General features: G+C 40.1%; 1 protein-coding gene across 2 annotated transcripts in view; it reads right to left on the reverse strand.

Annotated features, from left to right (window-relative positions):
- Positions 1 to 16,882, reverse strand: part of MEGF11 (multiple EGF like domains 11) — a gene marked incomplete at its 3' end in the record, with an annotated part of 212,686 nt that overhangs the window by 176,226 nt on the left and 19,578 nt on the right. For both annotated transcript variants that reach the window (XM_082488744.1, XM_082488745.1), the window contains exon 4: positions 10,752 to 10,844. In XM_082488744.1, coding sequence (XP_082344870.1) covers positions 10,752 to 10,844 — 93 coding nt within the window. The remainder of the gene's footprint in view (positions 1 to 10,751; positions 10,845 to 16,882) is intronic.

The raw sequence follows: 16,882 nt of genomic DNA on the forward strand, positions 1-16,882 counted from the left end.
ACCGCATGTTTATTTTGCAAAACACCAAAATTCAGCTATTTATTGTCTCAAGTCCAGTTATCTGCCCACTGAGCTCCTTTCCTATCCGCACCTGCTTCTGGCTGTCGTCTCACCTTGCTTGTTTTTCCATTCCCCACCCCCCACCCCCCCGCCTTCTCTGTCATGTCTCAATCTTCACTTTGCACTGCTTTTTATTCCATGTTTCCATGCATATCACCTTCCCCCTGCTCCGCTTGGATTTGGCCTCTGTTCACAACTACGTGGTTGTAATCGGTGGTTACGCTACAAGAATCTCCTCTGGAGTGTCAGGTATGATGCTAGCACGCCATCTGCTCTTTTATTTCCTTTGGTCACAACACATTTCCTCATTTTGTATGCTTTTCCTTACAGATAACGACGGGCCCTGCACATGCCCTGCCAAAGCTAGATTAGCAGTGAGAGCAAAACGCTCACCTGCGAGCAGTGGTGTGAAGACTCTGTTCTGCCAAACCCTGGATTTACAGTCAGATACGCACTTGTTACCTCCTCTGCTATTTCATTATTTCTCTCCACATCACTGAGGCAGACAAGCTGTTTCAACAAACATTCATTTCACTGGGGACACAAGATATCTGCGCCTGTGGCAAACTTTTTCAGTGTTTTACAAGGACCACAAGTAAGTACCAGCGTATCATTTGAGGGGTCTACGAGGGATTTTCACGACTGTAATTTAGCAGAATGGGATTTCTCAGAGAAACTTCTGAAAATATTTCACTTCAAAAGTATGCTATCATGCTTACAAAAGCACAACCACCGGAAGAAAGAAGAAAACTCCCTGAAACTTTCCCATTTTATACATAGCGATTTAAGGTCATCATGGCCTACTTGTGTCAACAAAAAGCTACTCGAAATGCCAGTGATTGTAAGGTTATGGTGAAAAGAAACTCTAAAGAAAATTTTTACCTGAGTTTTACCTGTACAATGGCACGTTTATCTCTAGTTTTTGCTCTGAAAGAGGTCTCTTATTCATACACAAATATTTTATTGACATGGAAATATCTTTTAAAACAATAAATAACGGAGCGATTCGATATACTGTCATATACCCGTCAGGCACTGGAGTAAACCAGCATTATCATTCTCATTTTAAACTGTCATGTTGCATCACTTCTGCATACTCTTCTGCAGATCTGATCATCACATCTCTAAAGTTAGTAAAGCTGCCTCCAGGCTATATTTTAAATGCAACCCACCCAAGACACCAAGGCCAGCTGCACAGTATAGCCTCACTCATCTTTAGCAAAGATATTAATTGACGGCTGAGCTCACCCCGACGTCACTGCAGTCTGCCCTCCTTTCTCAGCTGGGACACAGGCCCCAGTTAATCCGCACGATGAATATACTCCACTCCCACAGAAATCAAAAAGAAATAAGGACTCCTCACCTTGTGGAGGCTTATCTAAGATCACACAAAATCAGGCTGAAGCCTGAAGGAAAATTTTAGCATGTAACACTTTCCTTTAGCAAAGACACTGCCTACATTAAACACGGGGTCAGTGAGCAGCAGAGGAAGGGAGGGGACACAAACAATATGGACTTCAATTTTGGAAAGCTGTTCAGTACAACAGCCAAAGGATAGTTAAAATACACCCAGCTTCTATTTTTTGAAATAAAGTATTTCAGTATCTTTTTATGTAAATGCTGGAATTTACAGCTAAACAAAGAAATAATCACTAACAGGGAAAACCGTGTATTTACATGCTCTCCCCCTGCAACCTTTCCTCCCATGGCTAGGGCACACTCACTGCTGCTGTTCGAATGAATTTACTGACTCTGCCTCAGCTCTCCAGTGTCAGTACACGAGTAGCCTTGTATCTAACGCGAGGCGATGAATGACGGCTATTTTCTAGCAAATTTTACCTGCTGGGGGCCTGAGGTAAATTTCAAGTCTTATTTCTGAATGAAACCTTTTGTCTCCCTTTTTGACTTCAAGCTTTAAGCACTGCCCATAAAATTGTATTGTGCCCAGGAAGAACCGCATCTTTTGAAAAATCCTTTCCCGGATGCAGCATGGGTCTCTGGAGACAGTTACCCATCACCCAGCAAAAGTCAGAGCGGACCTGAGGGTCCTCCAGGTTCAGGTGCCTGAAACAACTCCCAGGGCTTTTCTGATACCTTAGTGTTGGACAGTGAGCTGAGCTCTGCCTTCTCCAACCACTCCTTGAAATACCTCGCCAGACCTAACACAGAGACCAGTAGTTTAGAAGCTTTCCCAAGAGCCACTATGCCCTTTTTTCTGTTTGTTAGCAAGCAAAAACCCCAGGAATACTTTTGAGTGGGTGTCCACATCTGAGATTTTTGCCTACGCTTTGGGAGGGGGAATTCTGCTCTTTTCTCCAAGTGACAGCTCTTTAGTGACCAGGCCATAAAATTATACCAATGGTACTCTTAAATTGATCTAAAGTCTGTTCATTTGTGTAGTGCACATTTAAAGCCAAATTATTGTAAGACAGTGCAGCAATGAAATTTAGCATTAGCAATTCAGTTCATTTAAAAGGATATTTTAGTAGGTTCTCTCTTTTATAGCTATTACCCCGTCTAAAGTGAGAAAAACCAGTCAAATTAATAGAACTAACAACTCATCACACATACACTGCCTATCTATGAAGTCTCCTCTGCTCTCCCCAGTTCGGCAGCTGAGGAAAGACGTAAGCCAAATTCCCCCATGCATAACCACACAAAACCTGCACAGGAATGCATTTAAGCCCATTCAGCACTAGTAACCATGGTTTCATTTACTGAAAATTATCCTTAAACTGCAAAGTCTTAGTCAACCGTCAGGCCATTCCCCAGGTAAGAGAATAGCTTTCACTTCCAGATGTGGCAGGTGTGCTCAGAGTTCAGGTGGCTCTGCCTGGGGAGGGCAGGCTACTCTCTACTCTCAGTTACAAACACCTCAGCAACGTCTTGATTTCATAGAGAACTTCTGTGTATAACCCTGCTTGCTCCCAAAGATCCACACCCATCTCTCTTCTCTGAAATCTAAATGTCTTTTCACACTCCTTCTTGAAGCATCGGTCCCTGACATACTGCTTTAATGACAGCCAACAAGCACAGTTTTACACAATAAACTTTGCCCGCAGCCTCCCTCATCTTTGGTTTTCAGCATGAATTCAATGTTGGATTCAGCGAGCCAGTAGACTGATTTTCCAGAGTTTCTGGACCCAGAGTATACAATTGCCTAATATTTCACTTACATGCAACGCAGAATTTCCATAGTGCTCATATACAGCTCACCAGGGGCTGGGGAGGGGGCAAATGCCAGGTGATATGCCCAGATAGCCCTTAGGGCTTAAACCTGTCCTCTCACCTCCTGTTTGTCAGCTATGTGCCTCAAATCAATGTATATCTATAATTATATCAAAATCATAATTCTAGAATTGGTGGTTATTAATTATATAACATAGAGAATTTTCAATGTATCTTTCATCTAGATTAGGAAAGTCCCCCGTTATTCCCAGCTAAGCACTCAAGGACCAATAAAGGTATGTCGACCACTGTAGCTGCCCACATAAATCCCAGCAGCCCCAGTTTGGATTCACACAGTCACTTTCTTTGACTACATCAAGAGAAAGACTCCAAAATGATGTTGCTACCTCAGGCCAGCTTAGAAGACAAACTCTGCATGCAGCAGTCTCATCAGCTGCTACTCTGGGTACAAATGGGAGGCAAGGTTTTAACAGTTCATCTGAATTTTACATAAATATTCACTCTAGCACGTAACTCATTATGGGCTTCCCCCTTAAACCTAAGCAGCCGAACGTGGAAAGAACTGGATGCTTTTATAGAGGAGATGATTGTGGTAATATTGTAGTAATTACGTATAATTGTGCAGACTTAATTCTGATAACCTTTTACGTTTCAAAAAAAATCTTTATTAGACAACTGGAAGCCTGTTACACTACATATCCAAATTATTTTCTTAAAACATCTCTATCCTCTGGTAGTCACCTATGTGGTAGGTCAAAAAATCATTTCTGTTTAGAACTAAGGAGTAAGTTCAGATCACTAATCCGTGTATCTCACTCTGCTCTGCAGGAGACCTGCCATGAGGCTTCAGCTTCTCTTTCTTGATACTGACAGTGGGTTTAGTTCATTGAGCAAACTCCCTGCCACTGCTCAGCCTGGATGATGATATTGAATAACTCTTGGTCCCTCAATGAGATCCTCATCAACCTGATTTTCCCCCCTCATCTCTTAAGTTCCCATTCAGATAATGACTTAAGCATTTATCTAACTTAAATAACATAAGTTGTTCATCATTGACTTTAAAAGGACTATTCATATGCATGAAGTACATTGCTAGATCAAGCCTTAAGAGCAACGGCACACACTGGAAGACAGAAGCCCAGGGACCGGAGCAGACAGAGTCGGGTCAGCTCAACTGACTCTTCGAAATCATTCCAAAGAGGCAGTCTCAAAGGAGGGCTGGGACTGCTGGGGGGAAATAATCTGTCACTACCTTGGCTTTAGACACAACCAGCTGATTTAAGGGAGGAAGTCCTTTCCCACACTCTGACAGAGAAGACGAAGATGAAGGTGAAAAGCAAAAGGACACATGGTGCTGAATTTCTATTTTTCACTTACTTTTGTACAAGACTTAGGACAAATGGCAACTGATCTATTCATCATCAATGAATCACATAGAAGAAATACAGAAAGCAATTTCTTCCCAAAGCAAATCTTGGATCTACTTTTCCTTTTCCAGAATGAACTATTGTCCTTTGCTCAGCTCAGTTACTGTGGGAAAAGCCAACGCTAATATGAGTCTCATACCTTTCCATAAGCTTATAATACCTCCAAAGTGGTTAGCTCATGGAAGCTTAGAGGATAGTATCATATCTCTTACAGAATGAGGAGAAACCACCACAAACAATTGAGTACATATTAACAGCTTCAGCAAGAGACAAAATATTCCCACCAAATGAAAAATGATGGATTAGCCCCATTTAATGCAGCCAAATTATCTGCGTAAAAATACAGACAGGACATGCTGCTGTGCTACTAACTGCACTGAACAGCAGCTTGTGTTTACATTTTTATTCCCTGGTTACAGGCTGTCCTGCGTGGGCTGAGCCCATGAAGATACACTGCCACAGAGACGGCTTAACACATGCAACCTGGGTACGCAAGCCCAAGTGCGTGGGCCCAACATCCAGCAGAGGCAAAAATTAAACACAAGCTGTTTACCTGATTACACCAGTTCAGCAGTGGTTGAAGGGAGCTGGAGATTTTTTAAGTTTAAGGAAGAGCAAATTTTTAGAGCTGAAAGAGACAGAAATCAATTCCAGTCTGTAATTGCTATGGAAAGATCCTTATGTGAGCCTCACTGGAGCTTGGTTTTATACATTTGCATCTCTTTGCATGTTGTAGTTGTCACTGAGTCTGCAAATCACATCAAAATTAACCTACAATTTGAGCTTGGCTTAAATGAAAAGTGTATTATAACTTTAAAGTCCACAAGCTATGGATATGAAATTCTGTTTCGGCTAAAGCGTTAATTAAGCCTGAATCCAAACTCAAGTTTCACAACTTTAAACAGATCTTTAAAAACCGCATTTAAACTCAGCAGTTGGAGTGACAAATGGAATACAGGGCTTTGGTGGAAACCAAAACATCGTACCTGGTTCTGTCACCTCTTTTGGCACATAGATACAAGAGTCACTGTGATACGAACCCACGGCATAGACAAACACCTATACAATAAACACAGACAGGCCCTGAATCTATGTAGTGGCCCACTAACAGTTTAGAACAGCTGAGGTCTTGCACCTTTGCACCTCTTTGGTGGACCTCAGTGGTTTCTCAGTCAATCCTACCCTATAAACCTTAGGACAAAAAATTAACTAATAATTCCAGCAGATCAGTCCGTGACATTAGGCTGTATTTTGGTTGAGCCTGTATTCACAAACCAGGGATCTTTCCTTTGAACTTTATTTCTCCTTCAGAAATAGTTCAAAGCTTTTTGAGAACACGGAAGCAAAATCAACCCTGAAAAACACCACAGACTCCCTTTAAAATACTCCATTTTTCTCCTGAGATTTCTACTGTTCCTTTCCATAGCTTGTCAAGCAAACTCACTTCAGATTTAGCAAAGTATCTGCAGTTCTCATTCATCACAAGTCTCAGAACTGAAGCACTCCAGCTGCTCTAGGGCTGTACCCTTAAACGTGATCGTGCTGTGATGTTATACTTGCCTGTTGTTACGACCTTGGCTATTTTTGACAAAGAGATAAAGATGAAATAGATTCTTGCTCTTAATGACAGTTTGTACAAAACATCCTTTACAAAGCAAACTATGTTATCCATATGTGTACGTTACTGATCCGCCTATGCCAGACAGCAATATTACAATCTCTCTCCCCCAAGTGACATAGTATGAAGATAATTTGGCATTATTATCTAACATATCTTTAATTACACTTTGGGCAAGTACTGTATTTTCTCCTGAAACTAACAGCAAAGCAAACATTTTGAAAACCACTTTATTTTTTCATTACAACCTCTGTCTTTGTTTACTCTGAAATGTCTCAAACTGGCACACGCTACTTTGGAAGGTTCTTGCTTTTAATTCAAGGCTCTTGCTCTGGACTTTATTTTTTTGACCCGTTGCCCACTGTTTTGTGAACCCCCTTCTACGCAGAAAGATTTCTGCCATCTTCCCCACAATGCAAAGTGCTCATGAGAGTAGAAACGGTCTTCAATAATATTGCCCGATGAGTTTTAGCATTTTGAAAGAAGGACCACCTTATTCCTTACAGACCTGATGAATTCAATTAGATGTTTGTTTAGATTTCACTGAGGTCTTTTTAGCTGTTTCTTCAAAACTGACTCAGCAACATCCTTAAACACCTGCTTAACTTAAAGCGGATGAAAAGTCCTACTCATGTGTCAAGTTAAGGATATGCTTAATATAGCTGGATTGGGGCCTAACAGCTTGCAAATACAGATGGCTATTATCAAGACCCAGAAGAGGCCAGGTAACCACCAACAGTCAATTATATTCCTACCAGAACTTCAAGCCAGTATATCATACTGTTTGAAGTTAATTGCTTTGAAATAATTGGACAGGTGAGCAGGTAAGTTCACACAGAGCATTTGCAATTTTCCTTTGTATTTAAAAAAAACAACAGTGCAGATTGCATGGACAAAATGGGCATGATTTTAATAACACAAGTTAAAAGGGAAGGGAAAAGGTATGGGGGTTTTTTAAAGACTTTTCCTTTTAATTTTTAGCATCATTAAAACACTGAAAACATTTTATTCAAGAGCTTCTTTAGTTAATACCTCATTACTTCTCTTTTTATTGTTATGGTAATCAAGCCTTAATATATTGCAGCTTTATAGCATGAAATCAAGGCTAGGCCTGCGGGCATCGACAGATGTACAACAGCATGCAGTAAAACACAGGTATAGAGGCATGCAGAGCTGAATATGGCACAGGGTTTCTTTATAATTGTTTAGCAATTCATCTGAAGTTATTTTAACCTTGACAACAGATGAACTCTAACATGTACCGTGATCAGTCACTGGGAAGCCGCACCGAATAGCAAGGTTGGTGGTTGTTGTCTTACAGGCTGAGTTTTAGGAAAGCATGAAACAAAGTGTGAGAAAGAGGATTAAATTGTTTGGATGACTACAGGCTGTAGCTGTAACTATTCAAAACTGAGTATATAACTGAGTATATTCTAGCCAAGGGAGAACAGTAACACTGGGAAGCTGCATTTAACACCAAAACTTCGCCTTCCCATAGGAAATCTGTGCTCATTGTCAGAATTCATACCCTCTCCTGCCATAGACAGTCTTTGCGGCGCACCAAACAAGAAAAACATTTGGATCTGACTTCTGGTTTTGAAGTGACACTTGGACCTTGTGCTGGAGCTCTGCTTATGGTTGAGTTTCACCCATCAAACCAAATGAATGTTATATATAACTTTTAGAAAGTGATCATGGTCTTGTCTGCAGGGTGTTGAAATGCTATCTCAAAAAGAGTGAGTGTTCCTTGGTCTTTTCCAAGTAAATGACAACAGTCGACCCCCAGTGTCAGGTAGGCTCCACTTCTCAACATTGTTTTCAGGAGAGATCGTTCAGGAAACAATTACAGCTCCTGTGAGATTTTCTAAATTTAAAAGGAATGTTTTGGCTAGCAACCGCTTTCCCTGTAAAACAGTTTCAAATAGCCAACATTAAAAGCAATATGCCTGTGACTTATTAAAATCAGCGATACTGAGGATGATATAGGAAACTATGGCCCCGTGGAAAGTGGGATGGCACACAGCCAACAGCTTCAGGTTATCCCCAGCACAGCCCTACAGGGGCGGCTATTCAGAAACATCCAACAAATCATATTTGTCATTGCAAACATGTATCATAGTTCATATAGTATCACAGCTTCATAGTAGCTACCGAATATTAATGAAGTAATAGGAAGAAAGCAGGCACAGATAACGCATTATTCCAGTAGAAGTGAAAAATGTTTTCCACATTATTACTGGATAACAGTAAGCTATGAGTCAATACGTGGATAACCAATGTATCTGAAAATCCCGCTTAACCTCAGTTAGGCAAAGGCTCCCAGCTTCTCTCTTCTCTCTTGGAAATACTCAGAGTAGCAATTCTACTGTATTCAGCTGGTATCTGTTGATACCTTTCAATTCAAACAAAGTCTCCTAACAATGCAGAGGCCAGTCATGCAAATTTCTAGCGTCAAGCGTAAAGGTGAGTAGCTCGCTCAGCTGCAGTAAAGGGTAACTTCCATGAGGCCATTCACGCTTACAAGCATTACGTTGGACAGTGCTTGTCAGATCAGACCTTAGGACAAGAATGCATGTTGCCCAGCATATAACAAATGGAATGAAAGACAATGGGCACTATAGTCCAGTGAACACACTAATTATATTAATAAAATGAAAGCTTAAATTTTGAAGCTAATCCTGGGCTATCATTTATAAAAGTTAACAGAGCATATTTAATTTAGGAATTGGCTAACGCTTCTCTTTCCACCGCTGAAACCTCATAAATGAAATATACTGGATTGCTGCCCAGTGCGGAAATAAAAGTTATGAATAATGTTTCTATCTCAATCATTGTCAATGCTTTAATATTCCTAATTACTTTAAAAAGCTAAATATTCAATATAGGAAAAACCTCCTTTTTCTTTTTATCTTCACTTGCAAGATTAGTGCAATTTAATAGGAGTCACTGGGTAGCTTTAGTCCACGAGACCCATCTGTACTTTGACATCGTATCGCTTCCTCTTCATTATTACAAAGAATGGAGTGCTTGTTATTTTGTGTGTGCATGTGTGTATAAATGTCTATGTTTATATCTGTATGTCCATGTTGTCACAGTATTTTTTTTTTTCTCATTTTTTTAACTTCTGTAAGTGCATATGCACTGTATGAATACTCCCTGGCTGTTAGGTTAAACATATCCATTACTAAAAATAACTAAAGGATAAAATGATTTTCTGAGCTTCTACACAGTATTTTACAAAGGTACTATTTTTCTTTTAAAAAGTATTGGTGTAGATAGATATTCAGTATGTTATGCTGCCCAATTTTTCACTTGCCTGTACGTCAGGTAATCCTGAAAGGTTGCTTTAAACCCCAAAGCGTGGCCTTTCTTTCTGTCCTTCCTCCCACTCTCTCCCAATTGCCTTTTCTGCTGTAACTGAGGAGACTTCAGCAAAGCTGCAGCCAAAGCACGAGCACCTTGAGCAGAGAAGGGTCTGCCCCATTGACTTCAGCCTCTGGAGGGGTTCATCCCCAGTCACACTCAACTCCTCTTCTAATGTCTCCCTTTATAGATCCCTTTTCCGTTATCTTTTTGCCTGGTAATGATGCCTCTTTTTTAAGATCCAAATCAATTTGGGGAGAAAGGGAGGAAGTTAAAGCAAAATGGAACGTTCATTCAGTAAATGACTCACAACATTTTTCTCGATGCAGCTTTATTTACTTGCCTGATGCACAAATAGAGTTCATTTACCAAGCTTATTTCCGTTATGTCAATAACGTATTGGGCCTGTGTTACATAACACATCTGACGTTTGTACTGGAAAGAACGCTCGCTCTTTCATTCCAGCATGAACTAATCACAAAGACTTAAACTTATCATTACCAATTAAGAGAGTTTGACATTCGCAGCTTCTCCAGCTGAAAAAATTGAAAGCCTCAAGTGTGAATTAATTTCCTAGTAAAAGGCGCAGAACTCCCACCTCTAACATTTCCCTAACTTCTGCAGTACGGGTAATTTAGAGTGGATTTCAAGTTAGAAGGTAGAATCTGGGCTGTGTGAAGAGTCAATGCCAGAAGTCCCACTGGCTTCAACAGGACAAGGATTCTGTCTAGAGAGACTGCCTTCCAAACAACTCCAAGTACTACACAAAGTATTTAATGAAGAATGTGTTGTATTAAAGATTTAAGAGAGAAAAAATTCACAACAGAGCTATATTATCTATACTGGTATCTCAGTAACAGGACCGAAAGCTTTAAGAGCACTGCATTCAACACTTCTTTGTAAAAACAAGCAAAAAAGGTGAAAGTCATTATCATAGGAAAGGGTATTATCATATAGTAATTGTTGCAAAATAAGCAACTGACAACCTTCATTCTTCCACTTACAGCATCCAAGTTCTAAGGCCACTGCTTTATTTAAGGCCATTTTTTAAGAGCAGCATATATCTTTATCACATATTTGTAATCTTGACTCACCACTAGAGCAATCGGTACCTCCCCATCCTGGTTCACAATGACAAGTGTCAGGAGAAACACATCTTCCATGCACACACTCCTCTGTGCAGAGTGCTGTTAAGAAGAAACAATACACAGCATTGTTAACGTAATAAGCGGTTGGTAAACATACAGTAAACTATGCCTTAGAGAGTAATATTTTGTTTAAAAATATTAAACAAACCAAACACACACACAAGAATTACTTGCAAGATCTAATTAATACTAAGTGACCAAAATAAAATATAGGTCTCTTGACAGCAATAAACTCATTTGTCACTTCAGCTCTTTGTAATGAAAAACTCTAACACCAGAAATTACTTTGGTTAGCAGTTTTGCTTCATAATAAAATTTTTACCAAACTGACACTGATTGTAATATTATTATATTACAGAATACCAGCTTCTTCTATTGCACTCAAGTTGCTACTGTTCATAAGATAAAATGGAGCTCAGTTTTAAAAGTATATTAAAATCCAAAATAGATTTGTAAAAAATAGTTCAAGAAGAAGAAATAATTTTACTACGTGACGCAGTTGTTTTAAGTGCAGCCTTGCCTTTTCAAGGTCATCAAGTTTTCCGTAACTACAGCATTCTATCTTATTTATCAACTGTTAGATGATTGAAAGTTCAACATCATCAAGGTTCAAACTATGAAAAACTGGTTGGCTTTATGGTCTCACTTGCAAGTTGACTAAAGATATACATGGAAGAATCTCCTTTTCTTCTCCCTGAGTAGGAACAGCTCATGGTTTTAAGACTTTTCTTCTGTGCTGCTTTGGTGCCTGACTTACTTTCCAGTGCATGCTGTTATGCCCATCACATACAAAAAACCTTGGACAACACTGAATAACTGCTTTAAAGGCTGAAGTTTACTGCTTACCACCTTATTTCCATTTTACCACTTAGGACATTGCCAAAAACTCGGTGTATCATTGATTCAAATTGGATGATTAATTTGGAACATATAATTTCCACCTAGACTAACATATGTAAGTTATTAATGAATATGATGTAGTGGCAATGAGATCTCTATATTAAATGAGATCTTTATATTAAAATATATGGATGATCCGAGGGCTGGAGCACCTCCCCTATAAGGAGAGGCTGAAAGAGTTGGGGCTGTTCAGCCTGGAGAAGAGAAGGCTCCAGGGAGACCTTATTGCGGCCTTCCAGTACCTAAAGGCGGCCTACAGGAGAGCTGGGGAGGGACTTTTTACTAAGGCACGTAGTGATAGGATGAGGGGGAATGGCTTTAAACTAGAAGAGGGCAGGTTCAGACCGAACATTAGGAAGAAGCTTTTCACTGTGAGGGTGGTGCGGCACTGGAACAGGTTGCCCAGAGAGGCTGTTGAGGCCCCGTCCCTGGAGGTGTTCAAGGCCAGGCTGGACGTGGCCTTGGGCAACCTGGGCTGGTGAGAGGTGTCCCTTCCTATGGCAGAGGGGTTGGAACTCAATGATCTTCAAGGTCCTTTCCAACCTAAACCATTCTATGATTCATTCTATGATTCTATACGTACATATATATATATAACCTATGTTTGTATATCCTGTTTTTAGATGAGATGGGAAATGGGGGTATTGTGCTTACTTAACGAAGAACTGGCTGAAGCTGGACCACAAAAGACTTACTCCAAGACAAAGGTTAATTCATTCCTGTCTAAACAAGGCCAGCAAAGCTGATTTGGGAAGTAGCTTTGTGTTGTTGCTCTGAAAACCAGGGTGAACTACCCAATTCATTTTAAATCAGCCAGCAAATCTTCCTAAAGTTGCACTGGGCCAGCATATGAAACACCCTTTCTGTTCCCAGCTACCTCATGGGCCAAACGTTTTCGACTATCGTCTTGTACATTGGGACAACTCCTGCTGTGTTTGACATTCTGATCGGACTACCCAACTGGATCCCATCTCGACCCTGCACTCAGGCTGGCGTCAAAGTTGATGGAAACATTTTGCTGTCTATTCTGTGTTTGGGTCACTAAGCTATTCACAATACACTTAAATCCAACTTCAAATCACAAGTGAACTTTGAGTAAATAATCCTAGGGGACAAATCTTCCTGCTCTTTATCCATCCAATCACATGTGACCAGTTATTAGAGTGTTGCCTCATTATAATGACTGCAAGATCTTTCTAGATAAGTCATTTCCTTTCAAAAAGGAAAATTCAAAAGGGCAATTTATTCTTGTTTCATATCTTGTGTTTAGACAGTATTGCAGGGCGCATGAAATATTGATGGCTAATTCTCTAGTCACTAATTGTCCTAATCTTTTGTGCATTTATTTTACTTGAGTTAGGGTTTCTGAAGACAGTGAGGCATCCTAGTCTACAGCTCTAAGATGAAATTCAAGACAGGGTATTAGAAAAACAGGATATTCCAATAATAAGAAGTACACACCTTCATGCAGTCATTTAAAAATGGCTGGTTCTCTATGACAGGAAGTCCACATACAGAACAGCCACAAATTTATAATTTGTTATTAAAAGTACAGCGTACTAAAAGATATACAATATGGTGGGATAGGGATACTTTGAAAATTCTGCCTCACATGGCTTTATCGAAGAACACGATTCTCATTGGTGTAACTCTTACACATTAGTTTTCTAAGAGGTATGGGAATCAAAACAGATGTTTCTGTTCCTTGTATGGACATTTACAATAATAAATCATTCTTACATCTAAAACATGCAACTTTTTTACCCTTTTAACTAGATTAGGTTCTCAGGTGAAGGCATAATTTGTGAGCAAGAAGGTTGATGGTGGACTATTTCTGTGCTCTTCTAAATAACAAAACTCCTGCTCATTACTGGTCTAAATTTAGTTGATTTAGCCCCATAAACACATCACACCTTAACTATGTTAATATAAATATGTAATAATAATAAATAATTAAGCTAATAAAGTTTACTTAACCACTTGCCTCTGGACAGTCCTGACTTCTGTAGTATCATAGAATCATAGAACCATAGATTGGTTTAGGTTGGAAGGGACCTTAAAGACCACCCAGTGCCACCCCCTGCCCTGGGCAGGGCCCCCTCCCCCCAGCCCAGGTTGCTCCAAGCCCCGACCAACCTGGCCTTGAACCCCTCCAGGGATGGGGCAGCCACAGCTTCTCGGGGCAACCTGTGTCAGTGCCTCACCACCCTCAGAGGGAAAAATTTCTTCCTAATATCTCATCTAAATCTAACCGTTTCCAGTTTGAAGCCATTCCCCCTCGTCCTATCATCTGCTCCCGTCCCTTGGGACGAGTACTATGTGAGACTTACAAGCAGGAGTCAAGACAGTATTTTTCATTCTAAAGCAATCAGTGATATGCAAGATACAAAAAAGTACTATAGAGAACTGCATCTTTGCTTTTATGTGTTCTGAAGTCCTGCATAGCTGAAGATGACAATGTTTAATGAGCAATTAAAGAGTCAAGAAAGGTAAAGACACTCCTTGGAACTGTGGGTTCTCTCATCTCTGGTTTATTAACTTGCTAAACAAGCAGCTATGAGCTCACTATCATATAGTCATTTAAAGCTGTGAAATTGCACAGGAGTAATCCCATACGTGGGGGTCACAGAAATCCCCCTTTTTTAAAAGGGGAAGCCATTTTATTCAAGGAGGCAAATAATCAGACATCTGCACTGCCTGATTCAAATCAGGCCTATAAAGGTCCATATAAAGGTCATATTAGGGTACAACTCTAAAGTTTTACCACAGCAAATAAAATTTTGAATTTCCCCTATAAAAGGGAAGTCTTGCCTTGCTCTAATCTTTGGAGTTTAAATTAATTTTTCATTCTATTAACATTCAACATAATAGGATACAATGGTCCCCAAGGCATTCTTCATAATATACTTTGTACAGCGTTTTGCAAATGATCTTACTAGTTAATGGAACTATAAAAATTACTTGCACATAAAGGTCAAGAAAAATAAAGATAAGTATATACTTTCTGACACTGTCCTGTTCAACACTCAGCTAAAGGCCCCTGGAGTAAAGAAAACTTGTATTAATGCAAGAAATATAATTCCTCCCAGTATAATAGCCCAAGCAGTTCAACCTTTGGAATTCCAGCCTTTTTATGCCTGCATTTTCCCTTGACCAATTCTCTTGAACAATCCAGCACCTCATTGATCAGTTTATCATTAGCATTCTTGGCATGAGTTTAAGATCAGTTTGTAGTTTGATTCAGCCCGGTAATAAAATGACCTACATCAAAGCCCTGCCAAAATGCCATCTTTGAAGCAATGCGTTTAGCATGAGTTATTTGGCCACATTCAAGGTCACACAGCAACTGCTCCTTATCATGGAATAAAGTCAACAAAAGGGTTCTGTAACAATTCAGTTGATGCTTATCACTTACTTTATAATTACAAACAGTGCTTTTTATAACATATAAGGACAATCCTCTGGGAAATTGACCCAAAGATGAAACTCTTTTCACACCTGAAATGACCGCATAGATTTCTCTACCACTAGCACTTATTTTTCAATTGTTGTCCTGAATTTGAATTTAGACATACTAAATGGGTTGTCTGTGTCTCCCATCTACAAGGGTATGAAATAGCCAGGATGTTGTTCCTGAGGAGTACACTGCTAAGTGGAGCAGACTCTTCTGCCTGGAGAATACTTTCATTGTAGAGTTACTTCAGGTGAGTGGCACCACAGACAGTTTATCCCAGACAAACGCAGCCACAGCCCAGGGATCCAGAGCTACTCTGTCTTCTTTGGTGCTGCATTCCTCTGTATGGACCCAAACTATGACTTTACGGGGTTTAACCCTGCTGTACCAAGCTGTTTTATACACATTTATACCCTGCTCATCGCTACATTATTGACCCATTGACTACTTGTACTCCATTAAGCAACGTAACTAACACGACCTTCTCAGCCCTTCCTAGAGGTGAAAGTGCACTTAGAGAAGAGTTTCATTCTAGGGAAAGAAGTATAGAGTGATTTAGCTTGGGAAAGTTTTGTAAGCTTGGCCAAACATGTAACTTGTGTATTTATTTCACAAAAGGCAGAGTCAAAAAAATATGTCTTGTGCTTGCAATGGAATGTGGTAATATTCACAGTGGTTCTTCGAACCTGGAGGAGTTCACAGCCACTGACCCAGCAAGTTCCATCTCCCTCCCACTTCAGCTGGCGGGACTTTATTGTGCCAGAGAAGCAAAATATCTTCAAAACAAAGACCAGTATAATTACAAAGTCTAAAGGAACCCAGGGTAGAGAGCAGAAAATAGTCTTCATGAGTTGCACTCATTCATAGCAGTGTGTGCCGCTGAAAAGACGTGCTGGAGTGTTCTGTACGAGCTAGAGTTCCCCGGGCTCTGCAGGCTTCCTGCCCAGGGACTGTAGTGCAGACAGGAGGTGACAGAAAGCATAAATAACTGCAGATACATTACAATAATGGGAACCGTTGCTAAATGAAGAGACAGATGCTGCTATATGAGAGCATAGGCACGATGAGAAATTCCGGCACTCTCCTAGAACTACACAGAATGAACTGGTCTATAATGACTGCACGTTTGGCAAAAGAACACTGCCCCAGAACTGCAAGTTCTTCAGAATATTTTTCTTTTCTCTGCCCTACTTTAGGCAGTCTCTGCCAGTTTTTCTTCACTATACACTGATCCCACCCAAACTATGATGAATTTCGTTTATTTGCTGTGAACCAAAGGTAGACTTGCATTTTTTTCTATATGTTGCTGGAATTTTAACTTCAGGTCATCTAACTATTTTGCCCCATGCTTTATAGTTGTTGGACTACACAGAGCAGAAATTTCATGGAAAAAGCAATGTTTTCCTTCACTATTTAATATGTGCCCCTGGAACAATTTGGGCCATTGTAGTGCATTCCTCCGGTCCCTTGTGCCACTTTTAGGGGAAAGAATAATTTTGTCAGGTGAAATAGCAGTTATCTCCTGGCCAGTGGTTTCAGATAATGCAGAGAGGTCAAAGAGGATGAAAAAAGATGAAAGAGATGCTTGCACCTTATCCATTAGGAATCTATTCACTCAGGGCCACTCTGGTGTTTCCATCTTAATGTACTGGCCTGAATCCAGGTTGTGCTGAGTCTACGATATGAGCTTCATTAGATAAGCCTGTAGTCAGCTTTTGGCCAG

Source organism: Vanellus vanellus (assembly GCF_965231255.1).
Source record: "Vanellus vanellus genome assembly, chromosome: 11".
Taxonomy (NCBI): Eukaryota; Metazoa; Chordata; class Aves; order Charadriiformes; family Charadriidae; genus Vanellus; species Vanellus vanellus.